At 57.5% G+C, this 23,201-nt stretch overlaps 1 protein-coding gene across 1 annotated transcript in view; it reads right to left on the reverse strand.

Annotated features, from left to right (window-relative positions):
• Positions 1-8,694: 8,694 nt before the first annotated feature.
• Positions 8,695-23,201, reverse strand: part of BSN (bassoon presynaptic cytomatrix protein) — a 108,539-nt gene continuing 94,032 nt past the window's right edge. The window contains exons 5-11 of the mRNA XM_030940052.1: positions 16,167-22,829; positions 11,528-13,607; positions 10,381-11,207; positions 10,161-10,260; positions 9,485-9,616; positions 9,185-9,239; positions 8,695-8,815 (exon numbers count right to left, since the gene is read on the reverse strand). Of these exons, the coding sequence (XP_030795912.1) occupies positions 9,199-9,239; positions 9,485-9,616; positions 10,161-10,260; positions 10,381-11,207; positions 11,528-13,607; positions 16,167-22,829 (9,843 nt within the window). The 3' untranslated portion in view covers positions 8,695-8,815; positions 9,185-9,198. The remainder of the gene's footprint in view (positions 8,816-9,184; positions 9,240-9,484; positions 9,617-10,160; positions 10,261-10,380; positions 11,208-11,527; positions 13,608-16,166; positions 22,830-23,201) is intronic.

The following is a 23,201-nucleotide window of genomic DNA, read 5'->3' on the forward strand; positions in this document are numbered from 1 at the left end:
GAGCCGGGAGCCCGTGAGGGTGAGGGCGGGGAGGGGGGAGCCGGCCGCATCGTGGATCTCCCGCGGCTCTGGGGCTGACTGTAGGGTTCCTTCGGGTCCACTACGAGTCGACATTCACTAGACAGTGCCAGGCCCTGCCCTGGAGGGACTCCCAGGCAGACGAAGAAGAGAAGGGCCAGAGTCCGGGCGGAGGGCGCAAAGCAAAGCCCTGGGGTGCAGGGCAGAGGGGCGAGTGCCAACTCTCAGGGTGCTGCCTGGGCTTATCAGTCACCAGGCCTGCCGCAAGAGCTATCTATCCCCGCAGCCTTTACCCACCCTTCTCAGTGGCTCCTTGTTGGGGACCGTGAGTTGGTGGGTCCCTGCCGTCCTCCCCAGGCCTCATCCTGAGCTCTTGGGTGTGGGGACCCTGGTGGGCTCAGACTCCACCCAGGTCCAGGGAGCTTCCTGTGGAAAGAACCTAGGCAGGCAGGCTTCCTGTGCACGTGGCACAGGATTGACTGGGCTAAGGTGCCAGCAGAGATCAGGAGAGGCTGGACAGTAAGGATGTCCCCTCCATATACCTGAGTCTGGCTGGTCTTCCACATTCAGGGCCCTGGCTCCCTGCTCCATGGTGTGCTTGTGATTGAGAGTCCACCTGTCTGGCCTGCAGCTTCCCCTTTCCCATCAGCCGCATCATTACTTACTCAAGATTACTAGTTAAGTTAAAAAAAAAAAAAGAGTACCGCCCGGCTGGGCGCGCTGGCTCACGCCTGTAATCCCAGCACTTTGGGAGGCCAAGGCGGGCGGATCACGAGGTCAGGAGATCGAAATCATCCTGGCTAACATAGTGAAACCCCGTCTCTACTAAAAATACGAAACATTAGCCGGGTGTGGTGGCAGGCGCCTGTAGTCCCAGCTACTCGGGAGGCTGAGGCAGGAGAATGGCGTGAACCTGGGAGGCCGAGCTTGCAGTGAGCCGAGATCGTGCCACTGCACTCCAGCCTGGGAGACAGAGTGAAACTCTGTCTCAAAAAAAAAAAAAAAAAAACAGTTCCGGCGGCTCTCGCCTATAATTCCAGCACTTTGGGAGGCCGAGGCCGGTGGATCACCTGAGGCCAGGAGTTGAAGACCAGCCTGGCCAACACGGCGAAATCCTATCTCTACTAAAAATACAAAAATTAGTGGAGTGTGGTGGCACGCACCTGTGATCCCAGCTACTTGGGAGGCTGAGGCAGGAGAAGCTCTTGAACCTGGGAGGTGGAGGTTGCAGGGAGCCGAGATCGCGCCATTGCACTCTAGCCTGGGCAACAAGAGTGAAACTCCGTCTCAAGGAAAAAAAAAAAAAGAGTCCCAACTTTCTGACGCCACTGCATTTGTGAGTATGTACAGAACTGTATCAAGGCCAGAAACAGGAGTAGAATGAGTGGCCCCAGCCACCGATTTGGGTGGAAAGATTGGAAACTAGGCTGTTCATCAAGCATTGTTTATGATAGGAACACTGGGAACATAGCACCTGTTCCTCAGGTTGTGTGTGGTAGACTGGCTACAAACTCATGGTGTATCTCTCTGGAGGTTGAGCACTGGAAGACGAACATTTAAGTACCTGAAATAAACATGTGGAAATAAACAGAAAGCTAGAAAACAGGATATATTGCACCTTCTGGCTTCTGTTTAAAATGAAGACTGGAACGACAAACAGGAAAGAAGGACACACATCAAGATGTTAACTCTGGGGAGAGGGCCAGAGGTGGAGCTGGGATTCTTGTTTATCTGTGTTTAAAAAAAAAAAAAACCTAACAACTCTGGGTGACTTTGGTAAGGAGGTACTCCTGACCATCTGAGGAAGGCCTAAGGTCTGGCAGCCAGCAAGAGTTTGGGGGTTGGAAAATTCAGAGAAAGGCAGAGAGGCCTTTCCGAGAAAGGCAGAGAGGTGTAGGGCTTGTTGGCAGCACCAGGGGGCAGCACTTGTTCACTGCCTCCGTGGAACCACAGGAACACACAGAAAGCTGTGTGTGCAGCCAACACACCTAAAGGCCATGGAGGTGCTGTCCCTTAACAGCCTGCGCACTGACTGCCTGCTCCAGGTCCAAGCTTGGGACCTCCCGTTGGGCACCTTTGTGGAGGGCCCATTGTCTTTGGATGGCTTGGTGTGGACTCAGCCCCGTGCTGTGCCAGCACTTCTGCAACTTTGTCCATCCTTTTCCTTTTAACCATGGACAGGATTGTCGCAAATTTGGGGATTTGCTCCTTCAGCTAAGCCTTCCCACTTGAGAAAGCATTCCAGAGACAGTCTGTAGATTGTTTATATCAAGTCCTTTTATTCTGATACCACAGAATTACCTTGTCACAATACAGGGGGAGGGACACTGAAGTACCACGAGTTCTCACAGAGCACAGGAGGACACCACACAATTCACAAGGTCATGTGGAGGACTCGGGTCATTGCACTTACAACTGTAAACTTGTTTGTTTGACTTTGTACAGCACTTTTCCCCCCTCAAATAAGGAGAGAAGGAAAGAAAGGGAGAGAGGGAGGAGGAAGGGGAAAGCAAAAACAAGACATGAAAGCTAGAGGAAAAGGTATTGAGTGGCCACCACTCTCCAGGGTAGTGCATTTGGAGAGAAGGAGCTGATTTCACCCCAGAAACTGAATGAGGCAGAAACATATACACACACACACACGCGCACACACACGCACAAAATCATGTGCATACACACACAATATCTCACAACTTCCATGGCTCTCCAGTGCCACCCCAGTGCACATGGCAGCAGGGCTGCTGGCACCCAGGGAGACAGAGATGGCATCTCTGAGGAGTTTCAGTTGATTAGGCCTGTCCCTCTGACCCTGTTGGAGTCCATGATGACAAGTATTTACAGCATGGGGGTGGGTAACAGGAGAGGGGAGGGGCCAACAGGGCCAGACCATGCTGTCATGGCAAAGGACCTGCCTGGAAAACTCCCTACAGGCTCCAGAAGACAAGGCATAGTTGCCACCACTGCTGTTCTTTCACTGTGGGCCCTGAGACCACATGCTCTGCCCAAGGACTAAAAGGATGATGGTAGGGGGAGATCTGTCACTGTGAAGTGAGTGCACTGGGCCCTGAAGTGGGCAGAGAGAGGAGGCAATGCCCTTGCTCATGATGCTGGGGAGGGGTATGGAGAAGGCCTGGGCTGCATGCTAGAGACTCCTTGCCCATTTGGAGATGTGTCTGTTGCTCTCTACTTTCCAAGGCACCGAATGCTGGTCCCTCAGCTTCTGGCTGCATTGTTCCCAGAGTCACAACTGCATCCATGCAAGGGCCAGGAAGGACAGTCCATGGACCAGAGGCCTGCTCCAGCCACCTTCACAGAGGGGCGATAATGTATCCTGTGAGTACAGTGAGGGATGAGGAGTGGCAGATGTCAGAATTTCAAACTCAGAGGGCTTTGCCAGAAAGGAAATTTGCTGAAAAGTCAGTACTTTAGAGCGTGAGACTGGGCCTGCTGGAGGCTGACCTCCTAACATTTCCCTGCCTGTCCCTGCCTCTTGTCCCATCCCCTGGCCTGTAGTGGAAAGGACTATTGCCTTGGTCTCCAAGGCACATCCTCACACAGACCTGGTCCTGGGTGGCCAGAGGTGTTAGATGATGGCTTCCCTCAGCCGTTGCTCAGATGGCTGCATTCAGCCCATACCTGATCTCTGGGATGAGGCAGGTATTCCATGGGTTGGGTGAGGTCAAGTTCCAGTAAGTCAAGGTTGTTAAGTCCAACACAAAGGTTGGCAGCTTCCTGTCCCATCCATAGCTACCAGAGGTGAGCGAGGAGCCCTCTCTGAAGGGATGTGTAGAAAAGCATGAGAAAAGCATGAGAAATGTGGACCCCTGAGAAATGCATCGTGCAAACCAGAGCACTCTGGATGAAGGTCAGGCCTTGAAGGGCCAGGCAGCTACTGCCTGCCGCACTCCTGGCTCAGTGGTAAAAAAAGCTGATGAGCAGCAGGATGCTTGGGCTTTGGAGAAGGGGGTGGGCAGGGAGCATAGGTCCTGGGGACAGATGCAGAGAGGGTCACACAGGACCTTCTGTAAGATTTGCTATTGAGAAACTTCACAAGAAACTTAGCTTGAAGCCATTGTTTATATGAACAGTTCCAGATGACCATTGTCAACTGTTCTCACCACAAGTGCCAAAGGCCCAGCTCTTCCTGAGCATCCATTGACCCCCTAGCTCCAGCCCAGATCTCCTGCCTTACAGTCCTTTGAGCCTCCTAGCCACAGAGGAGAGGCATGAAACAGGTGCAGTCTGGAGCTGGGGTCCCTCAGGCACAGCCTGGCTCTACTCTTGCCTCTGCCTCTCTGGCCATGGATGCCGCCCAGCTCTGCCCTTGTGTAGTGCCCTCTGGGAAAGGGCTGTCAGATGCCTCTGGCTCAGGGTTGGGGTAGGAAGGGAAAAATGACAGACAGACAGAAATCCTACAGCAAACCTTCAGAATGTCCATACACACACATCCTGTGCAGGCTCCTACCATTGAGTCTGCTCTGGGGACTCCTTTTTACCTGCTATCCTGGATAGAGAAAACTGCAGAGTATGTGGGGGCCTTGTACTGCCTGCCCTGCAGCCTGGCACGCTCAGGCAACAATTCTGGCAGGTCCTCACTAGCTTGTGCAGAAGTCAACTAGAAGTGCTCCTGAAGGAGAGGTTCTGAGGCAAAAAGAACTCCAAGCAAGAGGGTCGAGCATTTAAAATGGATGAAATCGTGCAAAGAGGCTGCGAGCTGTGCATGCTCCACTGCGGGACAGGCGGTGACTCACCTGGCAGCAGCGAGTCCTGCCACAGGTCAAACATGCCACAGACTGAGAATTTCACACACACAATGGGAGCAGGGGTGGGGTGGGGGGGTGGGGGTGATATGAGCATATCTATCCAGTTTCTCAATTGCGTGTTTGCAATTAACTGCTTATACATAACATGGAATTTATTAAATATTAACAGTTGTCATTGAGGGTTTATATTTCATTGCATAGAACGTTAGAGATGAGACTTGTGGCTGTGCCCCAGATGAAAGGAGGCCCCCAAGGGAAGGGCCTTGGGGAGGAATGCCGCCCAGTCCACCAGATGGATAGACAGTGCCACATTCCCCCGTACAGGGCTCTGGGCCTTTCCCTTGGCTGGCAGAAGTCCTGGCCCCTCTGCTCTGAGTACACCCACTGGTGATGGCTTAAGAAGGACTGTAATTGCACAGTAAACAGAGGCAGGCTGGGGGACCTCCCTAGACCTCGCCCTGGGGTTGTGCTCTTGGTGGCCTGCTGCCCCCTATTGCTTCTAAGTCAACATTCTCCCTGTGCCGAGCAGGGACAGAGCAGAGAGGAAACCGAACCATCAGTCACAAGGTGGTGTTGGAGGAGGAGAGGCAAGGGAGTGAGCCAAGAGAAGAGAGAAAGGGGAAGAGAGAAACAAAAGAAAAATGTTTATGAGGTATACACGTAAATCAAACTGGAATGATTAAGGCTGTTCTTGAAATCAAAAGAAATCCCCAGGTGTACGGACGAGGAGCCGGCTGGTTGAGACAATGGTGGTGCCGCTGGGATGCTCACGATGGCTAGGGGGATGGCTTTGAAATGGTGGCAGCGTGCTAGCACACTGCCACCCACGGGCTGGGAGAAGCCTCAGCCGGCGCCCACGCTGCTTTTCGGTGCTATGGCCTCTTATTTCAGCGATGAGACAGTGTTAGGTCCTAATGTTTGTAAAGTTCTCCCAACCCCATGCTGGCCACATGGAGGTCTGCTCTGATGTCACCCAGAGGTCAGGTGACAGGGGCAGGGCCCTGTGCCACAGAGGGATCCGGGCCAGCTGGAATGTGAAGGAAACGGAGCCGGGGGCCCCCAGCCCTCAGTCAAAGCCCCGCTCCAAGGCTGTGGAAAAACTTCTGGCATCTCGGAGGGAGGGCAGTGTGTGCCCAAACTCTGTGTATAACGCATTGGAAGCCTGGCCAGCCAGGCCGCAAAAAGGCGGCTGTGGGAAGTACGGCAAGACACCGTGGTGGCAGGGTTTCTGGAGAGGGTCCTCCCTCCCAACGAGAGCTGTGCCTTGAAGGTGGTGCCCTGCAGAGAGCAGCATCTCTGGAAAGACAATTAAAGGTCCCCTGGCCAATGGTCCAACTTGTCCAGCAGATGCTTCACCCAGGCAGCTGCTGTGAGAAAACATCACGTCCTCAACTGAGGCCTGCCTGCCACGTCCCACCTGGTGAGTCTTTGGGCCAAGGGTGTGCCAGATTGTAGATGCTTGAAAGAGAAAAGGAGGGAGGGAGGAAGGAAAGAAGAAAAGAAAGGATTCTGTCAAGAACTGTAGACAGCTGCTTCTCACCCTCACATTTCTCTCAGCCATCTGCCTGTGCCAGTGGCCACCTCCTCACCCATGAGGTGCCATGCCACTCAGGCTTGGGGAAATGGGTGCTTGGGCAGGTTGGAGGTCACAGAGAGGACAGCAAGAAAGAAGAATCAGGTCAGCCAGGAAGGGACACTTCTTTTAATGTAACAAAAGTTCCTTTTTTTTTTTTGGCTTAAGAGTGATGGAGATGGGATTTGGTTTGAAATGCAAACCTCTCCAAGCCCATCTCTGAAATTGCCATAAAGAACTTCAGGAGAGGGATACTCACGGCAGCACTGTCCACTTGACCCAATCATTAGCTGAATGCTAGAATTCGAGGGAGATTTCTTTAACTATAAAGTGAGTGGTCTCAGTGGCCCACCCACACCATGTGGCAGGATGCAGAACAAAGCTGTGTCTGTGCTTCCTTTCCCTGTTCAGGAACCATACCCTGGCCCCAAACCCAAGGTAGGTACTGCCATGAATCCAGGCCATGGGCTGTCCCTCCTTCCCCTCCTCTTAGCACCACTTGTGATTTCACATCTGTTCCAGGGCAACTCCAAGGAAACATCGGCTGAGCGGAAAGCTGCAGGAAGCCCGCTGTGGGAGGGTGAAGGCAGGAAGAATGCTGAGGGCTACATTATGGCTACTGTAATTAGAATAAATTCCAGGTTCTTTACTTGGCCTGTACAACCCACCCCAGCTGGCTGCCACCCCCTTGCACCTCTCCACTGCACTGTGGCCCTGGCTGTGCTGGCCTTTTCCCTGTCCCTGGTGCCCCCCATCCCATCCCAGCATCTGATCATCCATCAGTGCTGTTCCCTCCCCTTTTTTCATCCCACAGCAGCCGTCCTCCTCCCTCAAGCTTCCCTCACATATTTTCACATATCTGCACTTTGACTAGAGCAGACCCCACTGCTTCCATAGCTCTGCCTTGCTGGCTTTATAACACTTATCCCTTTCAGAAAGTACCTTTTTAATTGAATTTTATTTTTAAACTTATTTATTCTCTATCTTCTTTAATGGATTGTCAGCTTCAGAGGGCAGGGACTTGGTTTTGTTCTCTGCCATATCCCCAGAGCCTGGAAGAGTACCTGGCACATACCTGGGGCTTGACAAACATTTGTTGAATAAATGGATGGAAGCCTGGGCCTTTCCAGAGCCCCACTGCTTTTCCAGAGAGAGGTAACCTGTGAGGTATCACACCTAGCTCCTTCCCCTCACAACCAGTGCTGGTCTGGGCCCAGCATCTGCCGGCCCCAGGGCTCCCTTGAAGTGACCTGCTGACGGCCAGGCCTCGCCATGGATAACACATATATGCCTATGCACTGTGAGAAGTATCCTGAAGGGGCAAGGAGGGAGAAGAGGAGGGCCCGAGGGCTATGGGATGGTGGTCAGTGGTCCTGGCTGTGCACAAAGCTGTACCAACAACCAGGCGATTCTCCTCCCACCCAGGATGATGCACTTCCTCCTCCTCCCACAGAGGCAGGGTCAAGGCCAGGGCCAGGGCAGGCTCCAGGAAGTGGTGTCCCATCCTGCCTTGGCCACTGCAGCCCAGACAGGGCCAGGGCTCCCATCCTGAGGCCCTTCTGCCCTCTCCCTGAGCTGACTTAGTCTGGGGCTGAGACTCCCTTTCCTCTATGTCCCTTCCTGTCTGCCTCTCTACTCCTTCCACTCTTCTATCCTGTGGGCCACAAGCTCAGCCTGTGAAGCCAGGAGTGTTTTGACTTCATTCTCAGAGCTGCAGATGCAGCTCTGCAGGGTTTGGGGACTCTAATCTCTTCCAAGTGGCTGGAGCAAAGGCACTAGCAGCAGACATCAGGGAAGAAGCATGTTCCCCTACAGGTGCCACAGACCACCATGTCCTTCAGGATGACTTTGAATTCAGTGCCCAGCACGTAGACTTCAAGTTGTGGGGTGCAGTTGGCCATGCTGGGCTCTTCTCCAAGGGTGCCACCTGACTTGTCTGGCAACATCTCAGGCAGCTCTGTGGCCCCTGCCTCTGTGGGGTGGAGGGCTGCTGGGCCCATCACAGCTGAAGGAAACCCACCAGGCTCTTCCCAGTTCACACTTATCAGAACTGGCTAGCTGTCATCAGCGAGGCTCTTCCCAGTTCACACTTATCAGAACTGGCTAGCTGTCATCAGCGAGGCTCTTCCCAGTTCACACTTATCAGAACTGGCTAGCTGTCATCAGCGAGGCTCTTCCCAGTTCACACTTACCAGAACTGGCTAGCTGTCATCAGCGAGGCTCTTCCCAGTTCACACTTATCAGAACTGGCTAGCTGTCATCAGCGAGGCTCTTCCCAGTTCACACTTACCAGAACTGGCTAGCTGTCATCAGCGAGGCCTTGGCCCTTCACCCCTCCTCTGGCCCATCTCACCCTGATCCTGACACTCACTGTTATACGCAGAGTCCAGAGCTGCGCCCAGACCTCTGACTCCAGAGATTTTTCCACAGCAATGATACCTCTCTTCATTTCTTCAAGAGCCTGTGGAGCATTTACAGAGGAGGGCTGGAGAGGAGCTGCATCCCTGGAGGCCTACCTACAGCCCAGTGCTGTGACAGCCCTGCAGGGGATAGTGGATGGTTTGAAAGACAAGGGGGCATTGGCCCTGGCTTTGGCCCCTCCTTTGCTGGGGACTCCTACTGTGTTGGCCCCATGGTAGGGGCTCTGTGCACAGTGTCCCTCCTTCTTCTCCTCCCACTTTCAGAGAAGGGAACATTGCAGCTCTGGGCACTGAACCAGCCTAAGACCGGACTCCTCCCAGAAGACCCCTTGGGACTTAGAGCTCCACCCCCACCCCCAGTTCCTCGGGCCTTTCCCAGAAGAGGCAAGGTACAGGCTGCTTGTACTCACCATGCTGGGCATGGTCACCAGAATGAGGAAAATTTTTTGCCAAAAGCAGAGACAGCTGTGACATAGAAAGAGGAGACAGCCATCAGGAAATTGGGCCAGACCCCTCCCAGTCAGGGCCACTTGGCATAGTGAAGCCAAGCTCAGCCCAAGGGGCAGGGACTGCCTGGAGAACAACTGGGCATCAGCAGGTGGGCCCTCTGGCTGGCTTCTGCCTGGGTGACTGAGTCTGGAATCATCTCACAGACCCAGCCTATACCATAGCAGCCACCCACCACAGACCCAGTTATAGGCAGTGCATACCTTCCGTCAGTTTGCCAGCTTGCTCGGCTGCCCCGCCAGGGAGGATCTTGGAGAACATGCTCTCCCCATCGGCACCTGGCTGCCTGGCAGGAGCCCCTGGGGTTCCTCCAGGCCTGGCTCCAGCCTTCACACCTAGGAGGAAAGAAATCACCATAATGAGCTATGCATGGCCTGGCTTTTTAGGGTCTGAGAGGGCTAGCAGCCACAAGGGAATCCGAACACAGGTACCCCATGAGGTGGGAAGGTGAGAAGGAGGCTAGGGGAATAAAGAGAAGAAGGTAAGAACAGGAAGACAAGGGGTGGGAGGAGGCAGAAAAAAGGAGGTTGAGGAAGGGAAAGAAGAAGAAAGGGAAGAAAAGGCAGAGGAGAGGAGGAAAGGGGAAGGAAGGAGGGAGCAAGAAGCCATGGTCCCCACCCTATGCTCACCAGTGCCTTCCAGCTTCTCTGCCCAGAGCTGCTTGGGCCCTAAAGCCCCTGTGCTGGTGACCTCATTGGCTTATTCTAACCCCAGACTTGTTTTCTGCTGGGGCAGTCTACAGCCCGTGGGGCACCTTCTCAGGGATTATTGAGGATATGCAGTGTGAAGTGCATATACCACCCAGGGCACAGGTGGTATAGAGAGAGAACAGCCTGGGTGCTCTGGGCCATAGCCGAGGGTGCCAAAGGATAGGCTCACCTGCAGGTCCAGGTCCTGGCGTTGGCTGGGCCTGAGGAGCCCTCCCCTGTTGTGGTGCTTTGGCTGTCCCTTTAGAGCCATTTGTCTGTTCTGCCCGTGGCTGCAACACAGAACCTATAGCTAAGATTCTGCCCATGCCCAGCCTGGAACCAAAGGGATGTCCAAGCTTCATTCATAACATCTGCCCTGGTTACAACCCATACATGGGAGCTCTGCTTACCGGTCCTGCTGGTTGAGGGCCTGTGGCTGTGGTGGGGCCTGGCTGAGGCTTCCCTGCAGGCTGGCTGGCCGCAGGGGCTGAGCCCCGGGCGGTTGGCTGGCTCTGTTGCTGCAGCCGAGCCTGCGTCGGAGCCTGCTGTGGGGGCTGCAGCCCAAGACCTTGCTGTTGCTGCTGCTGCTGCTGCTGCTGCTGCTGCTGCTGCTGCTGTGGCTGTGGCTGGCGCGATGCTGCCCCAGAGGGCATTTGCCTGGATGATGGTGACTGTGACTGTTGTGGTCCTGGAGCTGCCTGCCGACCTTGCAACTGTGACTGTGCCTGAGGTTCTGCTTTTGACTGCAGTGCAGCGGGCCCGGAGTGGGCTTGCCGGGAGCCCTTCTTGCTATCAGAGGCATGATGGTATGCGGATGGAGCACGGGATGGCTGTGAGTACTCAGCAGAGCTGGGGTACCCAGGCTGACCCTTCTTCGGCATAGCTGGAGCAGAGCTGGGCTGAGAGTGGGGCCGGGCCTCATGGCGACCCAGGTCCCGAGCGTGTGGTTTGGCAGCACGCCGTCCTGGCTCCTCACCAGTGTGGCGGCCTGAGTGCCGCCCGTGGTCACCGTGATGCCGGTGTTCCTTGGCTGAGGCATGGCGGCCTGGGCCACCCTCATCATGAGGCCACAGGCCGTCCTCAGGGGGTTCATCGTAGTCATGGTAGCTGTGCCTGGCAGGGCCTCGCTTCTGGGAGGAGGAGGAAACTGCATGGCCCCCGTGGTGCCTGAACCGGTCAGAGCGGGCATCCCGGGGCTTATCAAACCAGTCCGTCTCCTCCTGGCCCAGGTGATAAGCTTCAGAGACCAAAAACAGAATACCATCAACCCCCGGGCTGGCCGCAGGGGGAGGCCTAGCTGAAGCCATGCAAAGAAACCAAGAGAGTGGGTGCCACAGCCACAAGCAGATCAGCAGGCCCCCAGCCCACCCTCCCGCAACCAGGGACCAGGGCACAGATGGAGCAGGCAAGGGCAGCCTGCCTGCAGCAGGGCCCACCAGATGAGGCACCAGACCAGACCCTGCTGGGACATCTCAGGGCCCAGGGCCCAGGGCCCCACAGGCAGGCAGGCCCCCCAGGTGCTGAGTATCCGCAGAAATCACCCCTGGCTGCCATTACCTTCGCTGTCGGAAACCACGCAGTGGGAATCATCCAGGATGTAGCCCTCCTCACGCTTATATGCGTGGGCCCGAGGTCCGTCCTTGACATGCTCCTGGACATCAGGCATGGAGTGACTGGAGCAGAACTGTGGGCAGGTATCCCCGCCGGGAGGGAGGGGCCCTCCGGCAGGGCGGGGCCTCCCCAAGGGGCTGACGGGGCTCTCCTCTTCAGAGGCCTGGCTCCGCATGGGGGGTCGTGCCCGGCTGTGGGCCATACTTAAGGATGAGGGCTTGGGGCCCGCTTTTTGAAGTCGCTCCACAGCCTCCCGTTCCCTTTCATACCCCTTGCCCCGGCCACTGAAGTCGTGGCTGGACAGCTTCTCCCCACTGTATGCAGAAGGTGCCCGGGACCGGCTGCTCCCACCATAAATGCGGTCATCCTCCTCTAGTGTGTCCCGGGTGGACATCCCATAATATCTCTGCTGCTCATACACGTTCTTCTTGAGCCCATAGGTGATTTCATCCTGGAACTTCCTGCCCCGAGAGACCAGGCTGCTGCTGACTGCAGGTGGGGGGTAGGACGCCAGGTCTGACTCCACGTCCTTGGCCTCTTCAATAGGTGAGAACTTGGAGATCTTTTGTTCCATGCCCTGCTTCCGGTGCTTGCTGCGCTTTGAGGAGATGGCAGCTGGAGCCAGACTCTTGGAGGGATGCTTGGGCCCCATGGGCCCTGGACCATACTTCTCTGCTCGAGCCCCATGCCTGTAGTCACTGTCAGCATAGTAGTGGGTACCGGCTGGTCGACCATTGCTCTCCATGCTCCGGAGGTGGCCACCCTTCCCGCGGGGGTCGTATGAGTCCTCCTCAGATTCTTCTTCTCCTCTGGCATAGCAGCAGGGCAGTGTAGGCCCCTCAAGGACACCTGGTTCTCCAGGCTCCTTCCCTGGACGCCCACTGCTGCCTGGCCCCAGGGGCTCTAGCCGCTGGCTATCAGGAGCAGTAGAGGTGCTGTCCTTGGTCAATTCACTGATGTCATCGATCATTACGTAGTTTCGAGGAACGTTCTGCTCCAGACTGGTATAGTGTGAGTCAGAGGGGTAGGTGGGGGCTGGGCTCTGGCTCGCACTGCCACGTTCACCAGCCCGGGGCACCTCAGGGACCTTGCCCTGCTCATAGCCGCTGCTCACTGCTGAGCCACTGTAGATGGTTTCAGATGGGGCTGAAGACATGGCCACAACGGGGCTGGCGATCACCTCATAGTTGGTGGGCACCTTCTGCTCCAAGTCAGCTAGCGATGTCTGGTGTGGCTTCTGCAGTGGGGCATGGCTATCAGTGGGGACTGGAAAAAGGGTGCTCTGTGTGGTTGGCATGGGTGTTTGACCTGCATAGTGGCCTGTGGGACGGAAAGCCTGCTGGTTTGGCAGGCCAGGCTCAGCTGGGTAACTGGTGCCAGGAGGAAAGGCAGGAGCTGGGTACGTGTTGGGGCCAGGGTAGGTGGGGGCCTGGTGGGCAGGGAATCCATTCTGAGTTGGCCCACCACTGCCTGCAGAATACTGTGGGGCCGGAGGCTGGAAGCGGGGCTGCTGGAAGGCAGTGGGACCAGAGGGGGCGGCAGGAGCAGTGGCAGTGGCAGGGAAGTCCACATACTGGCCAGCGGGAGTGGTGCAGCCCTGGAGCCGCAGCTGGTTGAGTTCACTGTCCGACAGGTAGTCACGATGCTCACCAAGACCACGCAAGGGTGGGTAGTCACGGCCACCCCGGTCTTTGGCCAAAGACTCTTTGCGTTGTGTGATACCCAGCTCGAGGTACTTGAGCTTGGCGTCAATCTCCTTCTCCTCCTCATCCAGCTCTGCCTGCTTCTTGCGCAGCTTGGTGGACTCATGCTCCACCAGCCGCAGGTCCCGGTCCAGCTCCCGGAGCAGGCTGGCCTTGGTAGCAGGGACAGCGGTGGGCCCCGTCAGCCCTCGCTGCAGCAGGCTGGCTGCATACAGCTGTGGGGAGGCCTGGCCAGCCAGGGGAAGGTGAGCCTCCTCTGGAGGGGGGCTGGGCAGTGTCCGCTTCACCTTGCGGACCAGGCTGTTGGGTGGCAACGCCGACACCTGAGACAGAGGGAAGGGTGGGCAGCACTGAGACCCAAGGTGTGGTGACTTGATGGGGTGTGGGGTGACAGAACCCAGGCCTGGGCTGGGGAAGGAGCTCGGTTCCATCCTGCTGGTGCCCTGATTTACCAGGCAGCCTGGAGGCCTACCCTGCCCACCCATAGGCCTTGGTTTCTTTGCCATGGAGGGAAGATCTGTGATATTTTACAGGCTTTCTCTTCCCCAGAGCTCTGGGAAGCAGGAGGGTAGGGGCAGATTCCCTTCATGCCAATGTCCTGTACTGGCCCAGCACATTGCTTTGAGAACCCCTGCACATCTCCAGTGGGCCTGCCACCCTCTGCTTCACATTGAGGTGAGGCTGTGGCTCTGGGTCTGGGGCCTAGCAGCTGACAGGGGTTGAGATCAGTGGAGTATGAACAGGAGGCATGGAGTGGAGAGGGTCCTGGGCCCACCAGGCTCCCTAGAGGATCATGGGAAGGGACACACGTGGACTGTATGCCAATCGTGGCAGGCTCTGAGTCATTCTGCATCCTGCCCTAGTCCTCTCTAAAGAGGCAGGCTTCTCAGCTGCCTGCCCACCCTCTTCCTCTAGTGCCCTGCACCACCCTCTGCCAAACCCTTTGGGCTGTGCTCTTGGCCTGGTCCCCAGCTCCCTCCATGTCCCTCGGTCAATCTGCTGTTCTCTGGAGCCACCAGTGCACCTGCAAGTCCTCTCCAGCCCTACCTCCAGCAGCATGGCTTCCTGGTCAAGGTTCCCTAATAGTGCCTACCCTAGATACTTTGCATTGCCTAAAGGTCCACATTGCCTGGCAGTTCACTCTGCCTTCTCCTTTTTTCTCTAGCTCCTAGCCTTCCCAGAATTCCCCATACCCTTGGGTTTCATGGACCACCCAAAGTCCAAAATATACTGGGAAGTGACTCATATAGGATTCTTACTTTTTTTTGAGAGAGAGTCTCACTCTGTCAGCCAGGCTGGAGTGCAGTGGCACGATCTCGGCTCACTGCAACCTCTGCCTCTCAGGCTCAAGCAATTCTCTTGTCTCAGCCTCCCGAGTTGCTGGGATTACAGGGGTGTGCCACCACGCCTGGCTCATTTTTGTATTTTTAGTAGAGACGGCGTTTCACCATTTTGGCCAGGCTGGTCTTGAACTCCTGACCTCAGGTAATCCACCCACCTCGGCCTCCCAAAGTGTTGGGATTACAGGCATGAGCCACCACATCCAGCCGGATTCTTACTTTTTACCTTGCCAAGTAACTACCTAAAAACCTCCCAACTATGTCCACCATATGTCATAATAAAAATTAGAGTGTGCCCCCAAAATTTCAGGGTGGGCCTTTTATGGAATAAATTTAGCCTTTTGAACCTCTCACTCTGTTGTCTCTTTTCTTATTTTGGCCACATATCATGAGTGCCTATCATGGCCTGGTCTCACATGGCCAGCCCATGGAACCTCTGTGCCTGCAGCCAGGACCACCCTGCCTGTCTGACCTGCCCTCCCTGCCAGCCTAGAGTCCTGATCCCACCCACACCCCTATATGGCCTGCATATACCAAGACGATTCACTACCCGAGATTATCACCTCCACAAATCCATTCTAAGGCCCCACTTTTCTCCTCTCTGCGTCACACCCTGAAAATGGGCAAATCTACCTCACGATGCCTCTGGTTCCTGCCTCCTCTGCCAGATCTCTTCCTTCAGCCCGTCATCACACATTCTGCCCAGGAAACTTTCCAAAACATCTACTTTGTCCCATCTCACCTGCCTAAAACCTCCAGAGGCTTCCAGGGTCTTTAGGAAAAGCCAACCCTCCTCAGCCTGGCACTCAGTTGTTGGCATTAGGCCCTCACAACCCCCATTCTCACTTCTGCTGCAGCCCACAGCCAAGCCACTTCTCACAGTCCCCATCCATCACTGGCAAATAAAGCCACAGCCAAGGGTAATTTTATGCTTCTGAATCCCCTATCTAGGGGAGCAGACAGGTGTGTAAACAGATTTACTGAGGGCCGGGTAGGGGCAGGGAACACCCTGGGGCAGAGAGCACACTGCAGCCCACTGGGATGGGCCTCTAGTGCTAGGCCATGGGGGTGTGGGCTTCCTGTGTGGCAATGGAAACCAGGCCAGGACTGAGAGGATGAGAGCACCCCTGCCAGGTCCATGTGACTGATCTTCTTAGGAAACGCCCATAGATGAGGTTTGGAGTGGAAGGGGTCCAGACTAGAAGTGAGAGCTGAAGAGGCCTGAAGTGGGGAGGTAGCAGGGGCTGGATCAGGTATGGATGGTGAAGGGACAGTGCTGGGAGAAGGCTGAAGCTTCTAGTGGGGTATATGGCTGGAAGGCTGTGGGGGCCCATGTGTGTGTCTGTATTTGCCAGGCTATCTGCCAGGCTGCAGGCTCTATCAGATGTGCACCAAGGAGCATCTGCTCATTGACACCTTCCCCTGGGCCTCTGGGGCCAAAGATGCCTCTACTCCCACCCCAGAAGAAGCCCCTCCCTGTGGGGGCCCCTCAGGCTAGGCAGAGACCCCTGTCCCACCCTGGAACAGCCCCTGTTCCCATACCTGGCTACCCAGTCCCCCCTGGTGCTGGTAGAGGGAGAATCTCTCTTTGGCAGACTCTTCAGCGGTGGGGCTGAGGGGCTTAGGGTCAGACAAGGACCGCTGCAGGGTCTTCATGGGGCGAGGCAGCGTCTGCTGGCGGAGAGCGCTGTCAGCCGTGAAGTGCTTCTGGGGACTCACATGAGCCTTGTTCAGCCTCTCACTGGAAGCAAAGGAGGTGTCCAGGAGCCGGTGAGGGGACAGGGGTGAGACTGGTGAGTAGAGGACCTGAGGGGACTTGGGAGGCTGGCGGCTCACAAGCTGTGAGAGAGACTCCGGAGGCAGGTGGGCCTGGTACCCAATCTCCAGGGGATCTGGCTTCTTTTTTTCAAATCTGCCCAGAGGCCCTGGGGTGACGATCTGGATGCCAGGCAGGTAGGGGCTGATGGCAGTTGGCCCTACAAGCTGCGGCCCGGCTACACCCTGGGCCTGCCCATCTGGCTCCGTCTGGCAGGCCAGGCTCTCCCCGCGCCCAGTCTTCTCTGGCGCCGATATGTACCTGACAATCTCCACCTTGGGATCGGTGGCAGCTGTGATGTGGATGGCTGGAGAGACCCTGGGCAGCTGGTCAGGCTCCGTCTGCACAGAGCAGTCACTGATGGTCTGGATGCCCACGCTGCTCATGGCCCTCACAGTGGCAGCAGCACTGGATGACGAGGCAGTGGCGTCGTGCTTGCTGTCAGAGCCTGAGTCTGAGTGGCGGGGAAGACGAGACCTGCGGCGGCGCACTGGCTGCTCCCACTCAGCACTGTCCTCGTCGTCCGTCTGCACGCTGCAGTCAGCACTCCGCCGTGCCCGGCGTCGCCGACTCAAGAGGTAGCGGCCCTCCCCATCCTCATCATCTGTCTGCACGCTGCTGTCGGCAATCCTCCTGACCACACAGGGCTCAGCCCCAGACTCCGGCTCACAGGCATCCCGCAGGCGTGGCATGGAGTGCCGCTTCTTGATGCCACCACGGCTGGCCTCCCACTGCTCCTCTGTTTGCAGTGACATGTCTGAGGCAGAGCTGGGGAGACCCCGGTGCAACACAGGCTCACGAGGTTGCCCAGGTCCTTCAGGCCCTGCCATGGCAATGAAGGCTGCATGGGTAAGCGGGGGCCAATACTGGCCATTCTGGGCCAGCTCAGCAGCCGCTAGGGGAGGCCCTCGGCCAGGTGCCTCACAGGCTGCAGGAAAGGGAGCCTTCTGCCGCTGCTTCTGCTCCTCTAGCTGCTGTTGCAGCTGCTGCTGCAGCTGCTGGATCTGCTCCAGCTGCAGACGCTGCTGCGCTAGCTGTTCCCGCTGCAGTGCAAATTGAGCCTGGCGTTCCTCTTGCTGCTGCTGCAGCACATGGTGCTTGATGGTCTGCAGCTCCTGCAACTCCCGCTGCACCAGCAGCTGCTCCTCCTCACGGTGCCTCTGCAGCTCCACACGTTCCCGCTCTAGCTCCTCTTGCAGCCGAAGTTGCCGCAGCTTCTCCAACTCCACCCGCTCCCGCTCTAGCTGGAGAAGCTGCTCCTGTTGCTTCCGCTGCCTCTCCTCCTGTGATGCTTCCTCTTTCTCGAGCCCTGACCGGCTGAGGGCCCCACTGCCACCCCCGGGAGCAGCATCTACTGGTGGCTTCTGGCCAGCTAGTGGGGCAGGAGCTGGGGCTCCTGCAGCCTCCTTGATGGCAGCAGGGGTGGTTGTGGGAAGAGGCTCTTCCCGTGCAGCCCCTACTGGTATCTCTGGCCTTGGAGGGCCCCCAGCCCCGGAGGCCTTGGCAGCAGCAGGTTTCCCCAGATAGACAGGCCCTTCTGCAGGTGGAACACTGGAAGCAATGGGAAATCTACTTGGTGCAGGATATCGGTACAGCCCTGTGGGTCCAAGAGGTACCCGGGGGGCAATCATGGGCACACGTGTCAGACTGGTGAGTGGCACGGCTGTGATTCCACCAGATGCATAAGGCCTGTACATGCCACCACGCACCATGGGCCGCAGGACTGAGGCAGGCTGGGTGGTGATGGGCAGTGTTGCAGCAATTGGGGTATTGATAGTCGAGTAGATCATGCCATCAGCTGCACGTACAGTGGCTGTGGACGGCAGCAGCTGTCTGACTGCTGTTCCCTGGCCTGCTGCAGGCCCATACTGGGCAAAGTTCCCAGGACTTGGGTGGCCCTCTGGAAAGGTGGGGTTGCCAAGGAGTCCAGGTCTGAGGGGAGCCAGACTCTGCGGAGCACTGAGCCCAGGCCCATGCTGAGGCTGGTATTGCACAAGGTCAGGGCCACCACCACCAATGCCATGCCGCCCACCATACTGGTCCATGGAGTTGAGGGCAGCGCACATGCGACTGATTTCACGGGCTGTGGTGGCACTGTACTGGGCCAGGCTGGCCTCCTGGAAGCCAACTGCATCTCCCCGTGGGCCGTACCTGTGGTCTGAATAGATGTTCGACACTGAACTATAGCGCCGCATGGGAAGCGGGTGAGCCAAAAGGTCTGTAGGATGACGCAGGTCTGTGACTGAGCCATACTGCAAGCCCTGCCCTAGGTAGCGTCCGTCCGCAAAGCCCAGACTGTAAGAGTGCTTCAGTGAGCTGAGGTCCATAGCTGACTCTCGTCCAGGACCCTGGAAGAGCTGCCCGATCCTCTGGGCATGGTAGTTGAGGCCAGCCTCAGCCAAATTGGTGTCAGACATGGAGGAGTATAGCCTACCAGGCAGGCCTTGTGGGTAGGGCCTCTGCTCCTCATGGGGCCCAGGCCCCACAGCCCCCTGTGCCCGGTAGGTGGGGGGCTCAGGAGGCTCAGGGTCCCGGGGACCATAGAAGGGGCCACTGCTTTGGCCAGGTGGGGCAGCATCTGCCATGCTCTTCTCAGGCACACTGGGGGCTGGGTGGAAGGTGCCAGTGCAGCTGCTGCCAAAGGGGAGCTTGTAGACCATGTCACAGCATGCCAGCTGGCTCTCAGGCCTCATCCCGGTAAGGTCCAGGGCACCCGCAGGCTCCTCTGGGAGCAGTGTGGTCACAGTGCCTGCCGTGCCCTCTCCCATCTGCACCACCACTGTGTGTGGCTTCCTGGCACCTGGCAGAGCATGTGACCGCAACTCTGCAGGGGTAGCCCGGTGGGGCTCGGCACCCAGCTCTGGCACTGGACCTGGCTTGAGGCCAATGCTCTGGGCGGTGCCCATCTGAGTGATCAAAACGTCCCTTCTGGCCAGAGGTGCTACTTGGTTGGGCAGGTTATATCTGGCAAACTTGGCCTCCCTGGGTCTTCCCCGGGGCCCACTTCGGTATGGGGCTGTCTGGACAGCCTGCTCTACTTGTTTGACCTGGGCCAGGCACACAGGGCTACCCCCACCCTGGCCAAAATCAAGGCGGCTCTGGTAGGGGTCTCCATAGACCACAGGCTGCTTTTGTTGAGCCATGAGCACAGACGAGGCCATGGTGATGCTCACTGTGGTGGCAGTGGCAAGGAAGGTATGGGTCTGCTCCTGGGCATTGAGGTTGATAACCAAGGGCTGCACGGCAGTCGACTGCCGTCCTGGGATTGGATCCAGGGCAAGACCATACTTCCTCGCTTCCACAGCAAGAGAGGTGAGGTCCATGCCCTGGTCAGTGAGGATGATGGGAGTGGGCTTGACAGCTGTGCGGAGGTCTACCACTGCAGTGCCAGGGGGCCTGGGGCCTGGCTCAACCCTAGATGTCCCAGGGACAGAGGAGATCCGGCACAGGGAGATGTTCTCAGCAGGGAGGGCACCCCAGCCATATAGTGCCAGGGGCCCGTCCGCACCAGCACTGGGTGCCCGTGGAAAGCCAGGTGGCCCAGGTGGCTCTGGGGGCAGCTGAGACACACTCGGAGGTGTTGTCTGGCTGTAGCCATGGGTGGTAGGCTGGATTTCAGTAGGTGAGCAGAGTGGGGAGGTGGAGGCACTGGCATGTACCATTCTGGTCTGGCTGGAGGCATCTGATGCCAGTGTGATGACCATAAAGGGAGCCTCCTGAGAGGATTCCTGCCACACCAGGCGAGGCGTGCTGGGTCGATGTGGTGTTTGTGTGCCCTGGGCTACCATAGGTGATGGAGTGGGGGCACCAGGGCTCCGTGGCATGTCGGAGGCAGGGGCTGGACTTGGCGTCTGTGTAGAGAACTCTGCTGTGGCCCTTGGGCCCAGCTTGCCAGGGGAGAATGTGGGACTCTCTGAGGGGGAAGATGGGGAGAGAGGTGGGCTGGAGCTTGCAACGTAGGAATATGCCCGGGAAGGCTGAGGAGTGCCACCCTCACCATCACTCGCACTCAGGGGCTTCTCTCTAGCAGCCTGTCCAGCTGCGGCAAGGCCACTGGGGGCCTGGGGTAGATCCTCAGTTTGGGACCCATAGTTTGCAGTGGTTGGGCTGTGTCCATAGCTGTGGGCTGTGGAAGATGGTGAAGGACTGCGCTCGGAGCCTGCTGGGGAGGCTGGAGTCATATATCCTCGTAGCAGCCCAGCTGGACAAGGAGCCACAGCTGTGGTGGCTGGAGTTCCAGGGCCCTGGGAAAAGGGCATGCCTACCTCCTTGGAGGTTAAGCTGGGGGAGGCAGGAGAGCTGTGCAGCTTGAGGGGGTCCTGAGTCTCCTTTGCAAAATGCTGAGTGACACGGACATCGGGAATAACTCGGCCCCTGCTGCTGTCTGAGGAGGTAGGGGTAGAGAAGGACACAGGGGCCGTGAGCTGGGTGGGACTGGTACCAGGGGTAAGGGGGCCGCCATTTTGCTTCATTGGGTCCATGTATGCACTCTCAGCATTTAGAAACTGCTTCTCCTTCTTTTTGTCCTCAGCAAAAGCCAGGTCACGTGAGGAGGCCTGCCGCATGCGGACTATGCTCTGTGATGTCTGAAGGATTTCTTCATACACGGCCGCTCCCAGGCTGGTTGGCGTGCCCTCTGCGGCAGGCTGAGCAGCCCGACCATAGTCACGGTCTGTAGTGTCTTGATATTCGAAGGAGCCCAGGCCCCGGGGGCCTGTGGGCTGAGAGGAGCCGCCATGGGGTCCCCGGGCCCCTGCCGCCTGGCCTTGCTGCCTCTGAAGCAGCTCAGCTTTGCGCATCATCTCCTCATAAGCCTCCTCGGCACTCTTGAGGGGCCGTCCGGAACTGGGAGTGGTGGAGCTGCCAGAGGGTGTTTCGGTTGGTGAGTAGAGGGACATGAAAGTGGGCAGGTTGTACTCACTGCCTGACTTGTAAAGCCGGCTAGGGCCACCATCCAAGGCCTCAGCCTCAGAGTCAAGGGAGGGCGAGGGTGAGTACTCGGAGCAGGAGGAGCGGTGCAGCTCCTCCATCTCGGCCGCCTGCCTCAGCTCCTCCGTGGGGGAGGCGTCCTCAATGGGTGACAAGTTACTGGGTGGTGTCTTGGAGCGCTCTCGCCTCCGCTGGGCCCGCAGTTCTTCCTTGTCCCGCCGGGTCTTGCGGGCCGTGCTGCGGATGCGCTGCTGCTCCACCTCCCGCATCTTCTCTTGCTCACGCAGTAGCTCCTCTTCCTCCCGCAGCTCCTCCTCCTCCGAAGAGTCCTCAATGGTGGGTAGCAGGGGCCCGTGGGAGCGGTGCCGGGCCTTGCGCTGCTGCTTCGCTTCTTCTAGACGCTGCCTGCGGCTGGGGCTGCTGTCACTGTCCTCCTCTAGGGAGGACAGAGAGGTGGGAGAGGTACCTGAGGTGTAGCTGGGTGTGGAGGCAGGCAGTGTAGAGGAGTGCTCACCACGGGAACGGTCCTCAGGGGAGCCCGTCAGGCTCTCCATCTCCAGCTCGGGCTCCCGGTCCAGACTGGGGTCTGGGCCTTGGCCCAGATCTAGCTCATGACTATAACTGCCCGTGCTGTTGAGCTCAATGGTCTTGAAGCGACGGAGCCCACCCTGCAGGGCCCCACTGCCATCGGTAGCTTCTGCTGGGCCTCCCTCAGGGAGCAGCTCCTCATAGCCTGTGGTGGCATTGTGGGGCAGGCGCCTCTTGGGCAGTGCTGCTGGTTCTTGGCTAGGCTCAGGCCTGGGTCTGGGGTCACCCTTCTGGGTGCCATGTTTGGCCAGGCCACGCCCGGAGGTGGCAGTGTCATCCTCCTCCAGGTTGTCTTCCTCGGCGCTCATCTCCAGAATCTGCCGTCGCATGAACTCCTCATCAGTCAGTTCTGCTGCCCGGGCTGGGGGCTGGGGTGGAAGAGGTGACAGGCCACCCTCACTGCTGTCCTCCACATAGTCGTGCCTCAGTTGGCTGCCAAAGTCATCTGAGGACTCAGCAGTGTCCTGCTTCTCTCTCCGGCGCCTCCACTCAACAGCGTCTTCGTCTTCCTCCAGGATATCCTCCAGCTCCTCATCAGAGTCAAAGGCCTCAGGCGTGATGGACAAGGAGTGGGGCCGCTGCTTCTGCTCCTCACCAGTACTGCTGGAGAGTGGCTTGCTCCGCTCACCACTGGGGGCCAGGCCCTGAGCCTGCAGCAAAGGCCGCATGCTGCTCCCCACCTTGTGGATCTCAGAAGGGCTGGGTGGATGTGGCCCTGTCACCCCTGCGCTGTCCAGCTGTTCCACCTCCTGCTGCACGACTCCTGTGATCTCACTCTGGGAGCTAGAGATGCCGTCGGAGGAATAGCCTGTGTCACTGAGGCTCTGTGGGCTCCGAGACATGTCCTGAGAGTAAGGCTTGCCCACCAGGTCCTGCAGCAGGGTGAAAAGCAGACACTGACTCCCCATGGCAAAGCTTGTGGTGGGAACCCAACCCTCCCTGTCAATCCCAGGACCCTGGGGAAGGGTCTGTCCATTTCCCAAGGGTTTAGGGCCCGCCACCCACCCTATCTCCTTCTGGCCTTGAATAATCTGAAGGATCCATGGCAGGTCCAAACTAGCCCTTGGTCTTCAAAGAGAAACTTTACTAGATCAAAGGGTATCAAAACCCAGCAAAGCATCTAACAAGGTGCCAGACACAGCACCAGTGTAAAACTCACAGTCTCCAAGCTTGCCAGAACCTCATCTAGACTCTCCTCTTATTGTGTCCCTTCCCTCCTGTGTGGCCCCAAGGCACCTGTCCTG

Source organism: Rhinopithecus roxellana, chromosome 1 (assembly GCF_007565055.1).
Source record: "Rhinopithecus roxellana isolate Shanxi Qingling chromosome 1, ASM756505v1, whole genome shotgun sequence".
In the NCBI taxonomy this organism is placed as follows: domain Eukaryota; kingdom Metazoa; phylum Chordata; class Mammalia; order Primates; family Cercopithecidae; genus Rhinopithecus; species Rhinopithecus roxellana.